The sequence below is a fragment of the Lactuca serriola genome, chromosome 9 (genome assembly GCF_051521515.1).
Source record: "Lactuca serriola cultivar US96UC23 chromosome 9, Lser_US96UC23_V15, whole genome shotgun sequence".
NCBI classification, from domain to species: domain Eukaryota; kingdom Viridiplantae; phylum Streptophyta; class Magnoliopsida; order Asterales; family Asteraceae; genus Lactuca; species Lactuca serriola.
Genome location: NC_136416.1, coordinates 150948813 through 150967300, shown reverse-complemented (window position 1 = coordinate 150967300; position 18488 = coordinate 150948813). Strand labels below are relative to the sequence as shown.

The window sequence follows — 18488 nt, the reverse complement described above, 5'->3', positions numbered from 1 at the left end:
GCCCCATTGGGGCTCAACCAATCCATGCCTACTATGACCTTGTTCCGTCGCAAGGGAATAGGGACCAGGTCTACCGAAAACTGGTCATCGAATAACTGCAACGAGCATGCCTTATGCACTCTCGCGACCCTGACGGTCCTATCATCGGCTATCTCCACCTCAAGTGGACAATCCAGCTCCCCTGGAGCTTTGCTAAACCTCTTGCTAAGCGCAAGAGAGACAAACGATTGGGTAGCCCCCGAATCAAATAACACTGTAGTTGAAATGTCGTTCACTAAGAACGACCCTATACGCAAACATATAACATTAGAAACAATCAATAATAAATGCAAAGATAAAAGGAAAATACATACCCGTCACCACGTTAGGAGTCGCTTGCGCCTCCTCTGCTGTCATCTAAAAAGCTCTACTCTTCGCCACTATCGCCTCGGCCCGGCCCTGACGACCGTCTGTAATCCTCAATGTAGTAGGGGCAGGTGCCGATAACTTCCCCGGTGCAACTAAGCTCAGGCATTGGGACTTTTTATGCCCCCTCTGATTGCAATGGAAACAAATCAGATCTGATGCTGCGGTGGCAGTGGTAGAAGCTGTACAATCTCTACTCATATACCCCGTCCGACCGCACTTGTAGCAGCCGAAACTCCCTGCCTTGCACGCCCCATCGTGCAATCTCCCACATTTTCCACACCGAATGTGGCTCTGCTGACCTCTGGACCTATGATCTGAAACCTTGGGCTTCTTGCCCGAGCTCCCTGTACCCGAAGCCACCTCCGACTTCCTCTTCTTCTCCATCTTAAGGTCAATCTCTCTCTCTGTCGATCCCTCGCGATCATATCATCCAGCGTCTTACAGCTGGATCGGCTCACAAACTGGCGGATATCACTCCGCAACATCTCATGATAATGGGTGTTCTTCATTTCCTCATCATCTGCGTACTGAGGAACAAGAAGAGCCCTCTCTCTAAACTTGGCGGTAATCTCCGCCACTGACTCTATAGTCTGAGTAAGGTCCTGAAACTCTCTGGCTAACTGTTTCACCTCAATAACTGGCGCAAACTCGGCTCTGAACCTGGTGGTAAAATTAGCCCAAATCATAGCATCAAGTGCCGTGTCATCCCCGATACCATGCCCAACCTCCTCCCACCAGTCACGTGCCGTGTCTTTCAGAAGACAGGATGCTAATATGACCTTGTCCCCCTCGGGACATCTGCTGGTGCGGAACGTGTTGGCAACATCTGCTAACCACCTAGTACTCGCAATGGGGTCCCGCGCCCCATGATAGTCTGGAGCTCCACAAGCCCGGAACTCCCTGAAGGTGAGTGTGCGCGACCCCATCATGGCCGCCATCTCATCATGAAATGTGCTCAACTTCTCATCCATCAACTCCAAAATACCCTCCTTGATCGAACCGAAGATCATAGGATTCTGCTCAAGTGTGATACAGGTAACCTATGAAGTGAAAAACTCCCTAGTCTGCTCATCCAACTGCTCGACCCCCGAGCCTGATCCGGATCCCTCCCCGGCACCTGAACTGCCGCCTGTTGGTCTAGGGCGTAAAACCACCATTCTGCAAACACATCACATTACACGTTAGAAACACTGATATATCTCGAGGGATCGATATTATTACAAGTTTCCTGGTCTCGCCTCGGCCTTCTTAGATTCAAGTACAGATCCTCTGCTTCCAGTAGTATGGTCCCCTACTACCTTCCACATCTATCCGTACTTTCCTCAAGAACTGCCTTGACTCCACCAAGTCACTGCTACTGCTACTGATCCCTGCTACTCTCATCCTAGGCTTGCCCTAGGGAAATCTCTGACTCAACCAAAAACCAGTCCTTAGCTCATGAAGGCCTCCTTGAAATGCCAATTAGTCATCACCTGAATACTACTACATGTGACTAGGCTCAGATAATCCTTCGAGTAAAAGACTCATTCCTACAACGGTTGGACTCAAACAAGAGCTGCGTAGTAGGGACAAATCCAGCACTCTGAGATTATCCAACCCTGATCACATGTGATGTGACGTATTCACCTAATGGCTAACTCCCATCACCCGGAGTCCCACAAAGCACAAAGCAAGCAGCATTCGGACACAGGAACTAATCAAGAAACTCTATTCTCGTAACAAGAAACTGTACTAGTATACAATGCTAAGCTCACAATATCATGCATAACCTAAACAGGCTATTCTACTGCTGTCTACTCAATACTAGCATGCAATCCTCATAAAGCTGAGACACATATATCAAGCACATAAGACATCCTCCTAGATCCTTAGTCCTATTATAGCTTGCTGTTCTACTGAAACTAAAATAGATAATCATAATATAAACTTGGATGGGTAATTTGGGAGTACTTACTTGACCTCAGTTGATCGCATGCACCACACCCTTTTCTTTTAAGAAAACTCTAAGTTCTTTTTCAAAATTCTTTTCGAATATGTTTCTCTTTTGAAAATCCTTTACTATTTCCTTAGTTTGAGTTCAGTCACACCCGTAAGTGTGCCTGAATCCCTCAAACCAAGGCTCTGATACCAACTTGTAACGACCCAAAATACGACGTAAAAGTTTTTGTTTAAATAGTGCTAAAAGCTAACAATCATCCACAATATATAATGAAACCGTACGTCAAAAATCCCAAAAAAGTTATAATAGATGTGTCATGACAAGAAAACTGTATCAACATATCATAGTATCTGAAACAAACTCCCAGGATAAAAGAAACTGAAGCTGTGGTGTGTGCGATGTCATCAACCCGAGCTCTTCCCTTTACTGGCGGAAGTACCTGAAACCAAAACTGAAAACTGTAAGCACAAAGCTTAGTGAGCTCCCCTAAACTACCACATACCATACAAAAACATATAAACACATATTGGGCCTTGCCCACTGCATCAGACCGAAGTCCGGAAACTGAATCAGACCGAAGTCCGGAACTAACCAGGGCCTTGCCCTCTACATCGGACTGAAGTCTGGAAACTGCATCGGACCAAAGTCCAGAACCGAATGGGACCTTGTCCCCTGCATCAGACCGAAGTCCAGAACTAACTACATCGGACCGAAATCCGGAACTGACTGGGACCTTGTCCCCTGCATCGGACCGAAGTCCGGAAACTGACTGAGCATAACATAGCATGACATAAACATATCAACTAGCATAGGCATATATACTGCATACTGCATCAAACCGAAGTCTGGAACATATAACACAAACATACTTGAATCACAAAGACATCAAGCAATCTAACTACTGCATCAGACCGAGATCCGGAACTACTGCTAACTAAACGGGCTGGCATTGTGGCCGTAGACCCGTTCCTACTGGAATGATACTCACCTCGTAATTATGGCTGCTGAGATGCTAACTCTAAAAGTGGCTGACTGCTGCTCCTGAACTGTCCGGCTACAAATCCCAAAAATACTAGATCATGTACTCGTAAATGCCCTCAGGGTAAAATGACTGTTTTACCCCTGGTCAAAGTCAACTTCCAGTTGACCGGACTCGCCGAGTCAGGGCGCAGACTCGCCGAGTCCCTCCATTACTAACTCTGACTTTAACTTACCGAGTCCCCTTCCCCACTCACTGATTCACCCTGAACTCACTTACGAAGAAAGACGGGGGACTCGCGACTCGACTCGTCGAGTTCGAAGAACAACTCGCCGAGTCCTAGCATGCAGATCTCATACAATTGATCTCAATCGTTACCAGAGCATCTAACTCGTAGATCTAAGCTCCTGGGACCATCTGAACACGTAAAGTTGCTAACTTTACGTGTAACTAAAAAGGGATGAAACTATTTCACTCAAACTCTACTTTAATCGGGAAAACTCATCCGACTCGCCGAGCTGTATGAACAAATCGTCGAGTCTATGGCAATCTTCATCGGACTCGCCGAGTTGCTCATCCAACTCGTCGAGTCCACGGCTATCTTCATATGACTCGTCGAGTCAACCTAAGACTCGTCGAGTCCATTCAGTCCTTTTTCCATACAGACCTAATTTGATCCATGCAGCGACTCCAAATCACAGATCTAAGCTTCTAGGGCATGCTTATCACGTAAAGTTGCAAACTTTACGTGCATGCATGGCTTTAAAGGCTTCAAATGCCAAATCTAGGCTCTTAATGGGGTTCTAAGCTCAAGAGGGACCTCAATCACGACCACAACTGAAACTTTACATTTCTAGAATGCGATGAGGGTCCAGATCTAAAGTATAACCCGATCATAAGGTTTTATCACAAAGGATTTGGGGTTTTTGGGCTTAAAAGCAACAATTTGGGGACAAACAAGATCTACTAGATCAATAAGCAAGATGGAGACTTTATTACCAGAAAAGATGACCACAAATGAGTGTGTTCTGGATCTACTTCCTCTTCCTTGAACTCTTCAACCTTCTCCTTCTTCTACTTGCTCCAAAAGTTCCTTCACAAGGTAACAATCACTCACACACTCTTTAAGGGGGCTAGGGTTTGGTAAAGGATGCTCTGAGGGTGATGGAGGCGAGGTTGGGGCGCATAAATGCGTCTAAATATGGTGCAAACCTTTAAAATTAGGGCTTCATCCAGACAGGCGGACTCGCCGAGTCCCAGCGTATGGACTCGTCGAGTAGCCAACTCAATTTGCGTGATCATCCTGTCTCTACTCGACGAGTCGGGCTACAGACTCGTCGAGTACCCCTTAAGAAATGAAAATGCTTTATTTAAATCAAATACCAGAAATGAAGCGTTACACAAAGAGCTTGCGAGAGGAAAAAGATAGAAAGGGGAGAGCTGATTGGCTTTTTTTTTCATGATTCACACTTGGTTTGTGGTATTCTTTCTCGTCCTGAGAAACGATTGGGTAAAGACATGATTGAATTGTCATGTTTTTCGCTTTGAAAATTTCGTAAATAGGTTAGAGAAAGGGAGAGATGAGTAATGCAACCCATATGTTAGATGAAATGCTGCTGGGAGGGACAATACACAAAAATCTGAATTTGACTTAAATGGACCTCCAAAAATCCCTGACTTACACATCACACCCCATCTTAATTCAGCTCACAAACCAAGTTTCTGAGATTACTAAAAAGACCCTACATTTAAATATTATACTTATTTTCATGTAATTGATTTACATTATATTAATTGCTAGTGGTTTTAAAAAATAAAATTTGATTAATATTTGTGCATAAAAATGTTTGTGTATTAAAATAAAGTAATTTAATTAAATTAGAAAAAAAGAATCTTCTGTCTATGCGGTGCAGACATTAGTCTTCGCAGACTGTTTGTTTTTTTTAAGACTGCAGACCTAAAAATGTTTGTGCGCCCTCTTCTTGGCGCAGATGTGGACCAAAGTCTTCTAACATCTTCATACATCTTCTAGCCTAAAAAAACACATACATTTTTTTTTGAATTTATATTTATTCCAACTTTATTAGTGATAAACAATTTGAAAAAGAAAAGTTACAATACTTAAAAAAAAGTTTGGTGATACAAACATGAAATTTTTGACAAATTTATAAATAAAAGTTTATTACAATAACGGTCGTTGAAATTGTTTATATAAATATGACAAAAAACAATATATTCTTATATTTTTTGTGCCAAATTTTATAAAACATTATTTAATAAAGCATCGTTAATTTCTTAGAAAAAATATTTATGGCACGTTTTTAATTGATTTAATTGAAAAAATCGAAGTTTATTTCCATTAATTTATATATCAAATTTTTTGATTCTTAATTACAATGTTTAGGCATAACTTTGCGACAAAAATTGTTGGTTTTTATCAAATATATACGTTAATTTGTATCATTTTTATTTTCACTTATTATACAATAATATATAAAAGTTGATTTAGATTTGTTAATTATTTATAACAAAGTTGTAAATATATAATCACTTTGTAGTTTAAAAAAACAGTTTATTTAGATTTTAGTTTATTTTAGTAGACTGCAGATGTTAAAAAAAAAAACAAACGAGTCAAAGCTGATGTGGCAAGATACTAAGAGTATTACCACTCCCTACACACACTTTTCAACTAGTTTTATAATTTTTTTTTTAAGTACAATATCTTAAGATCCACCATTATTTTTAGGACCAATATATATATATATATATATATATATATATATATATATATATATATATATATAGCTTAAGGCAATAAGATAAAAAAAAGATAATAAAAAACTTAGTTTTTCTAAAAAGAAATAATTGCTTATATTTGTCAGTAAATTTAAAATTAAAATATATGTATCTTCTAAAGTCCAAATGATAAAAAAAATGAGTAAATTACTGAAATCGTCCCTGTGGTTTAGGTAAAATTGCGTGTTTAGTCCTTAACTTTTTTTTTTGCACTCGTACAGTCCTCAAGGTTTCATTTTATTACGCGCCTGATCCCTATTGATATTTTCTATCACTCTTCTCCGTTAAGTATATTACGTTCCTGGCACACTAAAGTTATATTCGTCCTTTTATTTGAAAACCCTTTTTGAAGGTTGTATAACGTGTTTCTCTCTCTCTCTCTATCTCTATTTCTCTCTCTCTCTCTCTCTCTCTATTCTAATCACTTTCGCTTCATCTTTCTCCATCTTTTTTATTCTTCTCTGCAACAACAAAGCAACTATAAGAACCCTAATGGCACAAAATTGTAGTTGTGGTCACCCAACTGTAATACAAACATCAACGACGAAGAAGAACCCTGGATGCCGATTCTATGCTTGTACCAACAAGGCAATTTTTTAACTTAACCCCATTAGTAAAAAACCTTTGATGAAGGCCAAATTATCAAATTTTTAGGTTACAACTTGTGGTTTTGTTGGCTGAGTTGATGAAGATGAGTCTGATCATGCAAGAGTTGACCTTTTACTTCTATCAAAGCTTGAAGATCAGAATTTGAAGTTGAGGATGCTATTACTCTTCAATTGGGTTTTTTTGTGGCGATCCTAATTTACAAGTTGTAATTTAGTCGATGTAATTTACAGGGCTTTTGCTTTATTTTGTGGGAATTGACAATTATGTTGATGGTCTGTGGGCATTGAAAACCATCTGCCTTCTTCCCTACACCATCTGCTTTCTTCCATGCACCATCTGCCTTCCCTTTCCTGCTTGGTCCGTCATCACATGCACTTCCACTAGCAATAAGAACTTTGCAACTTCTTGCATTATGACCAATATTTTTGCATTTCGAACATGTCACATATTTGTTTTTCCTTGAAGCACTATTCCCTTTCACCAAATCTTCCACATCAGACTTGTTTCGTTTCTTTTTTGGTCTTCCAATAGGGACATGATGTTTAGGAGGTAGCAATGTGGTAGGGCAAGGATATTTTTCCCACACTCTTCTTCCGTTAATAGGTTCAATCTTGAAGGAATACATTTCCTTCCATGTTTTTAGCCAGTAAGTGGGATGAACCCATGATTCAGGCAACGCCACATCTTTGTTGTTTTTTTCTCATATCCCATATTGCAACTAGTGCATGCTTACATGGGATGCTAGTAAGTTCCCATTTCCTACAAGAACATGTATGTTGAACCATGTCAACAACACACTGGTCCATCCATGGTCCAGTGACTTGGTATTTACCATTCCCACAAAAAACACCAATACAATGTGATACCTCATTTTTTCCAATACAGTTGTTGCAGTTGGAGTCAAAGGTCCAAATGCCTTATCGATTACCTTTTGCACCGTGACTATCCTTACCATTAGGTACTCTCTAATGAATTCTAGGCAAGTGATGATCGGTTGTTCACGTGATTTTTGAAGTTGACTATTAAGAGACTCACACAAATTATTTAGAAGACCATCACAATGTGCCCTCCATGCATTACAATTGAAGTTTAAGCTAACATATTTTAGCAACTAACAAAAATAAAGGTACATTAACTAAAAAAGGATACAAACCTATGAAGTGTGACCTAGCCCAGTGCTAAGGTGGAATAGATTTAACCCATTCATAGCAATCATTGTTCAATTTCTTGAACTCTTCCATTGCATGGTGAAATTCTTGCACGGTTGTTACAGTTGCACAATTCCATAAAATGTCCTGAAAGACCCTTCCCCTCCATTGTTTTTTCATGTTTTCGTGGATATGGTGTAGACAAAACCTATGTTCTGCACATGGAAAAAGTGTACCTACTGCATGCAACAGTCCCTAGAAAATACAAACATAAATAAAATCAAATTGAATTATACATGTGTAGTTATAAAGATGACACAAACAACAGATCACCTTCTGTGAGTTCTGTCTATCAGATCATATAAATGTAAAGTTGGAGTTACTGTGCAAGTCGGGGTCATCACCCAAACAATTTAAAAACCAAGTCCACGAATTGATGTTTTCGGCCTCTACTACAGCGTATGCCAAAGGATAAGTACAATTGTTTCCATCAAGACCCTAAATACAAATATTAAGTTAGTAATTAAAAACATTAAAAATAGATGAGAAAAAAAAAACAAAGTATAAACTTACCACTGCAGTGAGGACTATTCCTGGATAAGGACCCTTCATAAAAGACCCATCCAAGCCAGCATAATCTTGTTTTCCAACTGCAAAACCCTTCTTCAATGACCCTAAGCATATGTATATCCGCTTGAATATTCTTTATTGACAGTGGGGATTGGGTTCGGTTTCAACTTCGATTTTCACGGTGGTGTCTGGGTTTCGTGTTGAAGTTCCAAAATATAGTCTCTTAATATAGAGTATTGGCCTGTATAATCACCTCTCACATGAATATTTGCCTCAGTTTTTGCCTGGAATACCTTCATCTTTGAAATGTCACATTGGTATTGGCGTTGGAGTTGTTCTTGTAAAGCTCTTGTAGGAATCGTGGGGTTACTTTCCACCTGTTGCACAATTTGCTTGGATAAAAACTTGTAAGTACAAGCTTTCACAGTCCTCGTTTGTAGACATACATATTTTTTTTTCATATGTACGAACCTCCCAATCTGCATCCTTACTCCGCTTGCTTGCATATAGGACCCACAGGCACTTCCTTTCTTCAACAGGCCCACCAACACCTACTTCAATAAGGTCTTGTATACTACCTTTACAAACAACCCTTACCCTATTTTTGTCATTTTTAATTATGACAATCTCTATTCTAGTCTCGACAGCATGTTGTTTTATTTTGTTTTTCAACTCTTCAGATGAACCAAAACTCTGATACAAGTAAAAGGGATCATTAACACGCGCTTCACTATTTTCTTCTGCCTCTCGTATTGCTTTAATTGACTTTCTTCTACTTTTATCCCCCCTCATCAGATGACGACTCAGATATCAATATGTCATTATTAAGCACCTCGATTTCTTCATCTTCCTTACCATCTTCTACCTTCATACTTGACCCTCCATTGTCACCCATCCATTCTGCATTTTGGTCAATGTTCAAGAAAAATTCTTTCATATCTATGTCATGCTCCTCAATCATGTTATCCTCATCTAATAGGAAGTCACTATCTTCACTATCAGTCAAATCATCACCATGCACTCCAATGTCCTCACTTTGATTGACCTCATCTTGTACAAATGCAGTAAAGCCTTGATCAAAGTCTTGTACAAATGAAGTAAAGTCTTGATCAAAGTCATTTGGAGGGTTTTCACAATGATCAAAGTCTTGATCAAAACCTTGTGTTTGAAATTGAGGCTCATTTGGGGGTTTTCCACATTGTTCAACTTCTGATATGGTAGAACCACTACAATCCCCTGTTGTTGATGTCTTCCATTCTAAGAAAAGCCTTTTAGAACATGCAGGGGGTTCAATAATTTCCTCAATCCTAACTTTACTAGGGTTAGGGGACATTAAATATGTCTTCAACATCGTCTTACCATGCTCTGTATAAACTTCAATAAGTTTATGTTTCTCCACATATATCCTCAAGTGGTTAATATCACTATCACAAGCCAAAGCAAACAAACCAGTATCCAAATCTAATAATGGTCTTTTGAAGTGATAATACAATAGCTTACCTTCCTCCACGCAGCCAAGGATGTCCATCATTTCATCAATATCATGAACAGAGAACTCGTCAATGTCCACTAAATCAACATACTTCACTTTTCCCTTTATGTATCTCCTTCCAGGAAACTTTGTAAAAACTCCATTATAAAACAGTTTAATCGAGAATATTGACGGATTCCCACCTGCGAGAACGAGAATGAAGCTTAGGTTTTGAGAGTTTGTGCTTTAGATGAGAGTATTAAACACAAAAATACTTACTGTAAACTCATCCAACGTCTATTTCCGCCATGTCTGCTCGAATCCTCCACCCCACCATTGTTGCCTTTAGGAAATCATGATTGAAATCGAGTAGGTTAGGGTTTTCTACGTGATTTAGTTGAGAGAAGTGGTATGTGTAACGTAAACGAGAAAGATGATCGGGAAGATATAAGAAACGTTTGCCATATCCATTTAGGCGCCATGTGTAAAAGGATGAATATACCCTTAGTGTGCCAGACATGTGATATACTTAACGGAGAAGAGTGATAGAAAACGTCAATAGGGACCAGATGCGTAATAAAATGAAACCTTGAGTATTGTATGAGTGCAAAAAAAAAATTAGGGACTAAACACGCAATTTTACCTAAACCAAAGGGACCATTTCAGTAAAAATTTAATATATTTGTTCTCTAGAAAATACAACGACTGAAATTATCAAAAGGGATAATGACTTAAAAAGGTAATATATTTTCTGATTTGTACACATTTAGTCACTGACTTTTTTTTTCGTCCACATTTACCCCTTTAACTTGTTAAACTGTACACATTTAGTCTTTATGACCGGCTACTCCAGGTTAGCCGGTAAAAAAGACTTAATAGGGTAATATATTTCTCACTTTATACACATTTAGTCCTTAATATTTTTGTACACATTTAGTGCTTAATATTTTTTTTGTTGCAAAATAAGTCATTATTGTTTTTGTACTCATTCAGTACTTATAAATAATTTCTTTGGGTTTTTCTCACAACATCTTACGTAGATAGCCATATGGTGGTGGGATAGGTTGAGGTGGGCCTGCTATATGTTGCGAGCCAGCTGTAAGCCATAGGCACATATGCTCGAGAAGAGCGGTTGGGTTAAGACGACATGCCGACAAACCCTGGGTATTCCAGTCCAATGACTGATTGGACCTGTTGCATGTTGGCATTCCAGTCCAATGACTGCTTGGGCCAAGGTATTCCAATCTGATTAGTGTGGGGTCGTTATACATGATAATACGTTTGTTATATCACGTATTTTGGGGGAAACTCACTAAACTTTGTGTTTACCCATTTGCTTATGTTTTTAGGTTCTATCGTTGATCGTAGGAAGGCGAAGACATGACAGTACACACTCATTAACAGTATTGATGATTCTACGTTTCTTATATTACTCTGATTTTCGATAAATGTATTTTGGAATAAACGTTTTTTTTCTTAATAATGGATTTATAACTAGGGAGTTTTGCCTTGTTTAAAAATGAAAATTTTTTGTTGTGAAAACGAGACGTTACACATAAACATCAACAACCCCATACACTTCATCAATGATTGTCCCACATAAGATGTCGTGAGAAAAAACTAAAGAAATCATTCATAAGTACTGAATGAGTATAAAAACAAAAATGACTTTTTTTGAAACAAAAAAATATTAAGGATTAAATGTGTATAAAAATATTAAGGACTAAATGTGTACAAAATGAAAAATATATTAACCTATTAAGTCATTTTTACCGGCTAACCTGGAGTAACCGGTCACAAGGACTGAATGTGTACAGTTTAAAAAGTTGAAGGGTTAAATATAGACGAAAAAAAATCAATGACCAAATTTATATAAATCGAAAAATATATTATAAGTCGTTATCCTTCATCAAAATCATGAAAAACTGAAGAAATAATCCTTGGTTAACGAAACATCGTCACAACTTAGCCCCGTGTTCATGGATGAGTTCAACGTGGGTTTTTCGAAAACTAAGAACCAATCTTCCGCCATGGCTCTCCTCTCTCACTCACTCTCCCAGCTCTCCAAAGTTCATCCTAAACCAGGAACAATTATGCCGTCTGTTATCCATATCGGGAAGAGAAGGGTATTTCAAGGTTGGATCTTCAATCCATGGCTCCTTAATCAAGAACCCACTATTTAATAACCTTCACAAGCCTATAGAAAATCAATATCACGTAGCTATCTGGAATTCCCTCCTCTTCGTCTATTCAAAATGTGGCTACTTATCTGATGCATCCAAACTGTTCGACAAAATGCCAATGAAAGATGCTGTATCCTGGAACACGATCATATCAGGGTTTTTCACCCAAGGTCTCTACAATGTCGGATTCGATTACTTCAAAACCATCTACAGTTCTTCTGGTGCTCATCGTTTCGATCGTGGAACCATCACCACCATTTTATCTGCAAGTGAAGGATCGCAGTTCTCCAACGTTAACAAAATGATCCACTCCTTGGTAATCATCCATGGCTACGAGAGGGAAACCACAGTAGCAAATGCCCTAATCACATCGTACTTTTCTGGCGAATCTTTTCATTCCGCAAAACAAGTTTTTGAAGAGATCAATGATAGAAACGTAGTTACTTGGACAGCAATGATCTCAGGGCTCGCACAAAATCAATATTTTGAGGATAGCTTGAAGGTGTTTGTGGAAATGCCTAGAGGATTCGTCTCTCCAAATCTATTAACATACTTGAGTACGTTAATGGCATGTTCTGGTTTACAAGCACTTAAAGAAGGGTGTCAGATCCATTGCCTCGTTTCAAAACTAGGCATGGATTCAGATCTGCATATAGAAAGCGCACTTATGGATATGTACTCTAAATGTGGCAGCATGCAAGAATCATGGCAGATTTTTGAATCAGCTAGGGTTCTTGATGAGGTCTCCATGACTGTAATTCTTACAGGTTTTGCACAAAATGGATGCGAGGAAGAAGCTATTCGTGTGTTTGCAAGAATGATGAAAGAAGGAATCAAGGTTGATTCAAACACAGTTTCTGCTATTCTAACTGCTTTCAATGGCGACACTTCCTTATCTTTTGGTAAACAAATCCAATCTTTAATCATTAAAAAAGGGTTTTTCTCAAACCCATTTGTGGGAAATGGACTAATCAACATGTACTCAAAATGTGGCGAATTGGAAGAATCAATCAAAGTGTTTGAAACAATTCCTGAGATGAACACAGTTTCATGGAACTCCATGATTGCAGCTTTTGGTTCTCATGGTGATGTTTCCAAAGCTCTTGAACTATATGAAAAGATGAGAGAAGAAGGTGTGGAGCCGACAGAAATTACGTTTTTGTCCTTGCTTAATGCTTGTAGTCATGGAGGTTTAGTAAGCAAAGGCATGGAGTTTTTAAAATCCATGGAGAAAGATTATAAAATTAGTCCAAGAAAAGAGCATTGGGCTTGTGTAGTTGACATGTTAGGGAGAGGTGGATTTTTGAATGAGGCGAAAAGTTGTATAGAGGGACTACAAGTGAAGCCTGATGTACAACTCTGGCAAGCATTGTTGGGTGGTTGTAGTATACATGGGAATATGGAGATTGGGAAGTATGCAGCAGGGCAATTGCGTCTTTTGACACCGAATAGTCCTGTGCCTTATGTTTTGATGGCGAATATTTATTCTTCAAAAGGGAGGTGGAAAGAGAGGGCGGAAAGTATAAGAGGAATGAAGAAGGTTGGAGTGGTGAAGGATGTAGGGATAAGTTGGATTGAGATTGAGAAAAAAGTTCATACATTTGTTGTTGATGATCGTATGCATGAGGAAACCGAGGGTATTTTTCGGATTTTGTTGGTTTTGTTTAGACATTTGACGGATGAAGGGTATGTACCGGATAAGAGGTTTATTTTAAGGCATTGGGATGATGAAGGGGTAGTTTTGTCATTGCAAAATCAAGATGAATAATGTAGAAAACTTAATGATAGAAGTCTTTGGTGTGTAATCAAATTAGATTTTATTAGAATATTTTTTGGAAGAAATGAAATAATATAATATGAAGGAATTATAAGAAATTGGAATATTATGAAGGAATTATAATATCATCACTATATCCCTAGGAAACTAGGTTGTTTAATAATCAAAACCAATTTCCATCCATGCTTATGTTGTGTGTCTCATGAACAATTCTAATGATAGAGGTGTACAAAACCCATAATAAAAATGTGAAAGAGAACAATCATAAGCAACAATTTGATTGATAACTTCACTTGGAGATAACTTTCATGAATCTATTGATTGATTTGAAAATTCCTACGGCTTGACCAAAAAATGATGGCCCCTCCTCCGTATCATCTCCACCTTCTCCAAATATTATCTGCAGACACAATATGACATGACAGGTTGTACTGTGTTTCAGTAGCGTACAGAGAGTGATATCGATGAGATAAAAAGACATGAATGCCCTCCTGATCCACATCATTAAAAATAACCATAGAAAGTTTGTCCAGTCCTATCATGTCCTATCAGTATACTAACCTCAAGGTCTTCTGAGACAGGACGACTTATCATTTCCCTGGCTAGTAGATAACGATTTGGTCTATCCTTGTCGTCAAAGAACACCTTCCATAATCTAAGTATTTACCAAAAAACCACGTGTTAAATAATTAAAAAAAAAATAGGTGACATGACATTAGTATTAATTAATTTTTAAGTAATTACCCGGGATAGCATCTAAATACAGCGCCCGTAGGTAGAGGCTTCATTGAGTAAACCGTTGTAAAAGATCTGTAACAATGTTATTGTTTGGTAATTAGAGCATTTAATGGACTTAATTTGGTAAGCTATTTCTTGCATTAAAAGCGTCATTTTCTAAATTATCATTTTCTAAAAAAATATGTAAGAATGTCATATTTATTTATACCTTAAGAAGTATCTTCTCAACTTCCGAACATTGAATCCAACTCCAACATCCTCACTAATAAGACGTGGGTTCCACATAATCAAAGGTCGTGGCTAATATGATGCAAAAATAAAAATATTTAACCAAATTATTTAGTATTATTTATCATAACATAAGGAACAAAAAGAGTGCATTTTTATCCCGTTTTTGTTGATTCATATCCATTTGTTCTCTTACTTTACAATTTACATACAAATAAAACAAGACTCACAAATATATCACAATAAACAACATTTTGTTTTTCTATTTTAATGGAAAATGAAAATGAAAAATTACCGGATCATCTGATAAATCGGATGCTATTCTCTCTACATAATCCAACATCTGATAATCTGGCACTACCATCACAATAATTTCATCTTCTTTCTCCACAGGCTTTCTGTCACTTAAGCTGGATAAAATAGGGACCAAAAAGAAATAAATTTCCTTTTTTTGGACCTAAACAAAGAAATCAACTAACCACAGGGACCAAATTTGTAAATTACCTAGCAAAACTGAAAGTGGCATCATTCCATCTATACTTCAAAAGAGCAGCAGCACCAGCATCTGGAAATATTGCTTTGACTCTCTAACCATCACCATTGATACGAATTAGCAACTTGAATCACAAAATGTGAGTAAATGACCATTTTACCCTTCTACTAACCTGACATCCAGTTTCCTGGATGAGTGCATCCACAAAAATTCTAGATAGTTCCCAGAGTTCAGCCTGAGCACCTTCATCATCAAGAAACTGCAACTGTGGAATCAAAAGCTCCACCTGCAAAAAATATCATGAATGTGATATTTTGACATTGTCATATTTAGTTATCCTTTATAGTTTACAAAATCCAAGTAAAAAACATTCAAGTCACAAAAGGGTATATTTTTCTGTAGTATTTGATATGGTGGAGTTTGTAGAACATACAATGGCTCTCATTCCTCCTGAAGACACAAAAGCAGCAGTTGCTTCACTTGATTGTCGAACTGCACCCTCCAAATCAGAAGGCAAGCAACTGAAACACATTTCTCAATTTCCTCAACTGCTTTCACAAAATCGCATTTTCACAGTTCTTTTTTGAAATTCAGATTAATGCTTGAACATTTTCACTAGATTTCGTATAGAAGGGATCAAGGGAACTATACACATACGTGATTCAAGGATCGATTCCTATTTTCCCTAAATATTGCAAAGAAATTGACTATAGGTTGTATATCTAAAAGTTTAATAATCTGTAACAATCAAAACTAGAAGCTGTGTAAGCTTAACTTCAAATTACGCGAAAATTTGAATATCGTAACTAAAGAATTGTTTAAATAATCATATGAAAGAAGGCATTGAAAAAATGAGATTCACCTGTCACCTTCTTCTTCTACTTCTTGTTGAAGTGAAGCTGATGAGATTTCCTCAAATTCGTCATTTGAAGATTGTCCTTCAAACTTGTTAAACTTGGCATACGTTCTAGAATCGAATGGAGGTCTTTGGAGTGAAATTCCGTTGTAGCCACATGATTCAAGGGGGTAGATAGACGATGGGAAGCAGGTGGAAGAGGGTAATTTGGGAATAGACGCAGAAGGAGGAGAAGAAGAACAACAGATGTTTGAGTAATAGGAGGAAGCCATGGAAGATTTGGAAATCAGGGAGGCCATTGATTACGGGAAAGGAGGGGATAAGTGTGGTAACGTTCCGGTGTGGACGGGTGCAAGCACCATCCAACGGTTTCTTCGATTACGTATTGCCACGTGTCCAACGTCAGTTTTACACTTTTTTTTTTCTTTTTCTCTTTCTTTTTGTCCCAAGTAATACATCAGCTTTCATTTTATTTTTATTTTTAAAATTAAAATAATAAGACTATAAATCAAAAACTAAATAGAATTAACTAAAAAATAATTAATAAACACAAAATTTAATAAAATAAAAATACTTTACTTAAAAATAAAAATTACATAATAAAACCTAGAATACATAATAAAAAATTACATACCGATAAAAACAACCAATATTACTAATTCTTCTGTTAGAATCCATGCTTTAGGCTCGACCAATTTTTCTCTTCCACCAGTTATTTTCCTTCGCGGTGTGGAGGGAGTGAGGGGGGTTGAGTTTCTTGTACGACTTCGTCATCTGAGTCATTGAAGTTTTGGGTTTAAAGGTGGTTGGGTGGGGTTGGGCTTTGGGCTAGATTTGATGAAAGTTGATCTAGAAAAACAACAAAGTTGCTGAACATATTGGAGTTAACATTGGACACTTGCACAAGGAAGTATTGTCAGACATTTTGGTATCGATATTTTGGAGGGGATTTGTCACACCCCGCTAAAGCGGAAACACGAGGCGTGATAGTATAAAGAGTTTCATAGCAAAAGTTAAAACACAACACCAACCATAGTATTAAAAATCATTACAATTTTACAATGGGTTTGAACAATTTTTAAAAGAAATTACAATGTAAATTGAAATACAACACATGCGAATGCTCCTAAAAGTGAAGTGTCCCTAAGTGCCACTTACTCGATGATTTCTGAAAAAGCATGTAAAACAAACGACAACTATAAAAATAGTTGGTGAGTTCACAAGTTAAAAATTAATATTGGTTTCATGAATCGAAATCAAAGATTTGATATAAGTTTCCATAGATAAAAATATATTGCTAAAATGAGTAAATAAGTTTATATAAACAAAGTTCGTTGTCATGAGAAATAAAATTCATTGCTATAATGTGAAACAAAGTTCGTTGCTATAATTAATAAACAAGTTTATTGCCATAATAAATAACAAGTTTGTATGTGTATGAGCAAACAATGAGTTCCCAACCAAGCGTATGACTGAGGCCCTATCAAGATCTATGCTTATCGTTCCATAGATTATATGGTATCATGCACTCCAACAATCGGGCGAGTGAGGAGTTGTCAATTCCTAATAGCGCTATCCATAATGACCATTGGCTCAAAGAGTTAATAGTTAGATAAAGTGTAAGGGAAGGGACTTAAGATGACAAGGCCTCATGTTTCGTGTTGCATAGACATACAATGAGAAATATAGCAAAATATAGCAATCAAGTTTGATACAAATCAATTTAACTACAACGAACAAATAAATAGTTTTTTGGACATGGTTTTCCACCCCAAAACATAAAAACCGGAAAAAGGGGGATGCGTGAATACTCACTATATGTAAAATATAGTATTCAAGTTTATACGAGTCAATTAAATACAACGAACATAAATAGTTTAGGACATGTTTTTCCACCCCAAAACATTAAAAAACCGAAAATAGGGGGAGTCGTGAATACTCACAATATGCAAAATATAGCAACCAAGTTTATACGAGTCAAATAAATACAACGAACATAAGTAGTTTATGACATGCCTTTCCACCCCAAAACATTTAAAAACCGAAAATAGGGGGAGTCGTTAATACTTACAATACGCAAAATATAGCAACTAAGTTTATACGAGTTAAATAAATACAATGAACGTAAATAGTTTAGGACATGCTTTTCCACCCCAAAAAATTTAAAAACCGAAAATAGGGGGAGTCGTGAGTACTCACAATATGCAAAATATAACAACCAAGTTTATACGAGTCAAATAAATACAACGAACATAAATAGTTTAGGACATGTTTTTCCACCCCAAAACATTTA

General features: G+C 37.5%; 2 protein-coding genes across 2 annotated transcripts; one reads left to right on the top strand and one right to left on the bottom strand.

Annotated features, from left to right (window-relative positions):
- The first annotated feature begins 11838 nt into the window (after positions 1–11838).
- Positions 11839–13978, top strand: LOC145072897 (Tetratricopeptide repeat (TPR)-like superfamily protein). Its single transcript, XM_079019391.1, has one exon. The coding sequence runs from the start codon at positions 11904–11906 to the stop codon at positions 13869–13871; it is 1968 nt and encodes a 655-aa protein (XP_078875517.1). The 5' UTR covers positions 11839–11903; the 3' UTR covers positions 13872–13978.
- Positions 13979–13986: 8 nt separating this feature from the next.
- LOC145072898 (DUF1995 domain protein, putative (DUF1995)) lies at positions 13987–16524 on the bottom strand. Its single transcript, XM_079019392.1, has 9 exons — positions 16202–16524; positions 15773–15860; positions 15512–15625; positions 15351–15433; positions 15142–15256; positions 14827–14918; positions 14625–14690; positions 14442–14535; positions 13987–14280 (listed from the first exon to the last, which is right to left on the bottom strand). The coding sequence occupies exons 1-9, from the start codon at positions 16492–16494 to the stop codon at positions 14170–14172; spliced, it is 1056 nt and encodes a 351-aa protein (XP_078875518.1). The 5' UTR covers positions 16495–16524; the 3' UTR covers positions 13987–14169.
- Positions 16525–18488: the final 1964 nt, after the last annotated feature.